This window comes from Mus pahari, chromosome 1 (genome assembly GCF_900095145.1).
Source record: "Mus pahari chromosome 1, PAHARI_EIJ_v1.1, whole genome shotgun sequence".
NCBI lineage: Eukaryota > Metazoa > Chordata > Mammalia > Rodentia > Muridae > Mus > Mus pahari.
The window spans coordinates 45,766,448-45,769,398 of NC_034590.1; the positions used below are offsets into that span (position 1 = coordinate 45,766,448).

At 57.2% G+C, this 2,951-nt stretch overlaps 1 protein-coding gene across 1 annotated transcript in view; it reads right to left on the reverse strand.

Annotated features, from left to right (window-relative positions):
• Window positions 1-2,928, reverse strand: part of St8sia2 (ST8 alpha-N-acetyl-neuraminide alpha-2,8-sialyltransferase 2) — a 74,533-nt gene extending 71,605 nt beyond the window's left edge. Inside the window, exon 1 of the mRNA XM_021198314.1 lies at window positions 2,649-2,928. Within this exon, the coding sequence (XP_021053973.1) occupies window positions 2,649-2,746 (98 nt within the window). The 5' untranslated portion in view covers window positions 2,747-2,928. The remainder of the gene's footprint in view (window positions 1-2,648) is intronic.
• Window positions 2,929-2,951: the final 23 nt, after the last annotated feature.

Consider the following 2,951-nt stretch of genomic DNA (forward strand, 5'->3'; position numbering starts at 1 on the left):
CTTGCTTTTTTTTTTTTTTTACTGTCCATCTCTTAGTCCCAGGATAACTTATCCCCAAAGTGACTCTGTCTTTCTTGCCTGCCCAGTAGATCTCAGGATCACACTGTCTACCCCTGCTCAGAGTCAGCCCTTTTTTTTGATAGGGCCATGGTTCTCTCTGGTGGGTAACCAGTTATCTTCCCCAGCACAGTTAGCAAGGCGTGATGCAAAAGCACTGTGGTCCTGAGTAGGACCCCATGCCTTCCTAGGAAGCATAGGGCAAAGGAGACAGAGTCCTCTTGACACCCCAAAATCTATTCCAGGTCAATTACCCACACCAATCATTTGAGGTGGCTCCAAGGATAAGTGTTAAAACCGCACTCCTTATCAGGAAGATGGGCTAGTGAGATTCCCATACTCTGTCCCACACTGTCCCTTCCTTCTCCATGCATGGTAAATGCAGTGAGCCTCCTTCCCTCCAGGTTAAACAAATGGGGCTGACTGCAAACAGAACTGGACTATTGATACCAACCACATGGCCTGGGTAGTGCAGGTCCATGGTGACCCTATCAAACTAGGAGAACATAGTGATTGACAAAGCTAAAGTCCACCCCAAAGACAGGCATCTACAGAGCCCATGCTATAGAAAGTGTCAGGGTGGGCTAGGTGACAGTTTTCTTACTAGGATCTGTCCAGGGAAGGGGGTGGGGTGGGGGAGACTCAGGGATCCCCAAGTAAAACAAGGTATGCTCACAGCACAAGAGCCCTGAGTTTTCAATACACACTCTATATGTAAATGCTCCTCTGGAAACTTCTGTCTGCCTGCTGGAAGAATTTGACTGTGGAAAGTGAAGGCTTCAAGATGCCTTTGGCAGGAAGGGGAGATACAACGTGTAACTGATCTTCTCATTACATTTTAAAAATTAAAAGTCCCTGGCACATAGAAGATACTCAGTAAAAAGTTCAGCGAGTTGATGAGCCAGGATGCCTGCTCTTGGAAGTGGGAGCATATGTACACACACACACACACACACACACACACACACACACCAGAAGTCGGCATCTGAGGGTCCTTCGTTTTCCCATTGTTAAAGTCACCCAGTGATCTGGGAGCGCTGAAGTCCCTATCTCAGAATGTGACTGCACCAATTTCTGTTCAGACCATACACCAGGAGAGCAGCTATGGGAAAGTAGTTCGTTTCTGACTCTGTCCGAGAAGCTGGCGGCACAGAGTGTATTAACTGAACATTAGGTGAAAGTTTTCGGGTTCTTGGGGAAAACGAGGACGAGAGGAATAAAGCAGAGAGGGACTCTTGAAACATAGTGGAGTCCATAGAATGATTTGTGGCGTTACAGAAAGGGACAGTGGGAGAGAGAAAGCAAAGGCCTTTTCCTAAAGGCACCTGCCTGCAGGTTAGGGTCCCTAGGGCCTCAGCATTTTGGATTCTGGACTCTCTCTGCTTTGGAGGGATCTGAAGGCAGGACCCATCCATCCTCTGTTCGTATATCCATCCGAATGAAGTTGGACAAAGGAGGGGCGCACGCAGCACAGGACGCTTGTTTGAGCTTGGCTCCTCACTAATCCCACAGAGAATCAAATCCGCCTCTGTGCTCTCAGGGACCTCACCCTTTTACTGAAGGCTACCTCAGAGCCTTGCTGCCCTCCTACAAGTCCACCATGGTTTGGAGGCTCCGGACATGGGTCGGGCTCCGCGAGCAGAAGACTGTAGGATCGGGAGCCAGCTTCAGCCCACGGGACACCCTGATTGATGAGCCCTGGTTAGTTAGAGAGCTCATTCCAAGAAGTCCCGAACCAGGCACAGCTGGAGGTGTGGTCCCGCCCACCTCTGAAGAGCTAAGGACAGGCTGAGATCGCGCGCTCCTGGGGACCCCGAAGCCCACCGGGAGGCGTTGGAGACTTTCCGACAACCTCCCTGGGTCTTGGCGCCTGCTGTGAGCGCTCAGCAACCTGGGGTTGCCTGGGGGCGTCGCAGGGTTGTCAGAGCACCCAAAGCCAGCGGAGAGCCCGGGTCTCCAGCACCGCGCGCCACACCTTTAGCGGTGCCACCCCCCACGCCCGGATCCTGGGTTGGCCGGCGGGAGGCGTGGGTGCGTACCGGTGTGTGCAGGGCACATCCCCCTTCCCAGGAGTCGGTACAGAGCCCTCCCCACTCATCTCCCGCCAGGGGATTCCCCTCCCCCAGCTCGGAGATCCTCCGTGCGCCCCCTGCCCACTTTGCCAAGGCGAGAAAGCGGCCGAGCCGGAGACAAAGAAACTCCTGCCTGCCTCCACTCTCCGTCCTTCTACCCGCCCGAGACACTCCCCGGCGCCCTCCCTCGACCCCGGCGACACCGCGCGCGCACACGCCGGGGGAAGGGACCAGGGGACAGGGAGCAGGGTGGGCGAGTCCGCTTTCCCCACGCCGCGCGGCTACAGCTGCCCGTGCACCCCGCCCGGGGACGCCCCTCGGCAGCCGCGCCCCCATCATCCACTCCCTAAAGCGTCCCGGGCCCCTGACACTGCCACCCCCAGCCCAAACCGCCAGCACTATCCCTCCAGCTGAGCGACAGGGGGGCGCGGCGCACACAAAGCGGATGGGGAGTAAGGAGCCCAGGGGAAGAAGAGATCCCGCCGGGGCTCGGGGCATGGGCTCTGGGAGGCTATTTACCCGATTTCTTCTTCGATCTCTGAGATGTCTGCGAAGATGAGGAAGACCACAAGCAGCGTGAGCGCGGCCAGCATCCAGCTCCGGAACTGCAGCTGCATGGTGGGGTCGGTGCCCTCCGGGACCCGCGCGCGGGCCGGGGCGAGGAGCTGGAGCTGGAGGAGCCTCCGCGCTCCACGCGCAGCAGGGCACACACCCTGCGCTCTGGGCGAGTCCTGGCCGGTGGCGGCCAAGGCGACAGCAGCAGCAACAGACAAGGGTTGCTCTGGCGCGGCGAGCCCGCTCGCTCTCTCTAAGCTCCTGCCC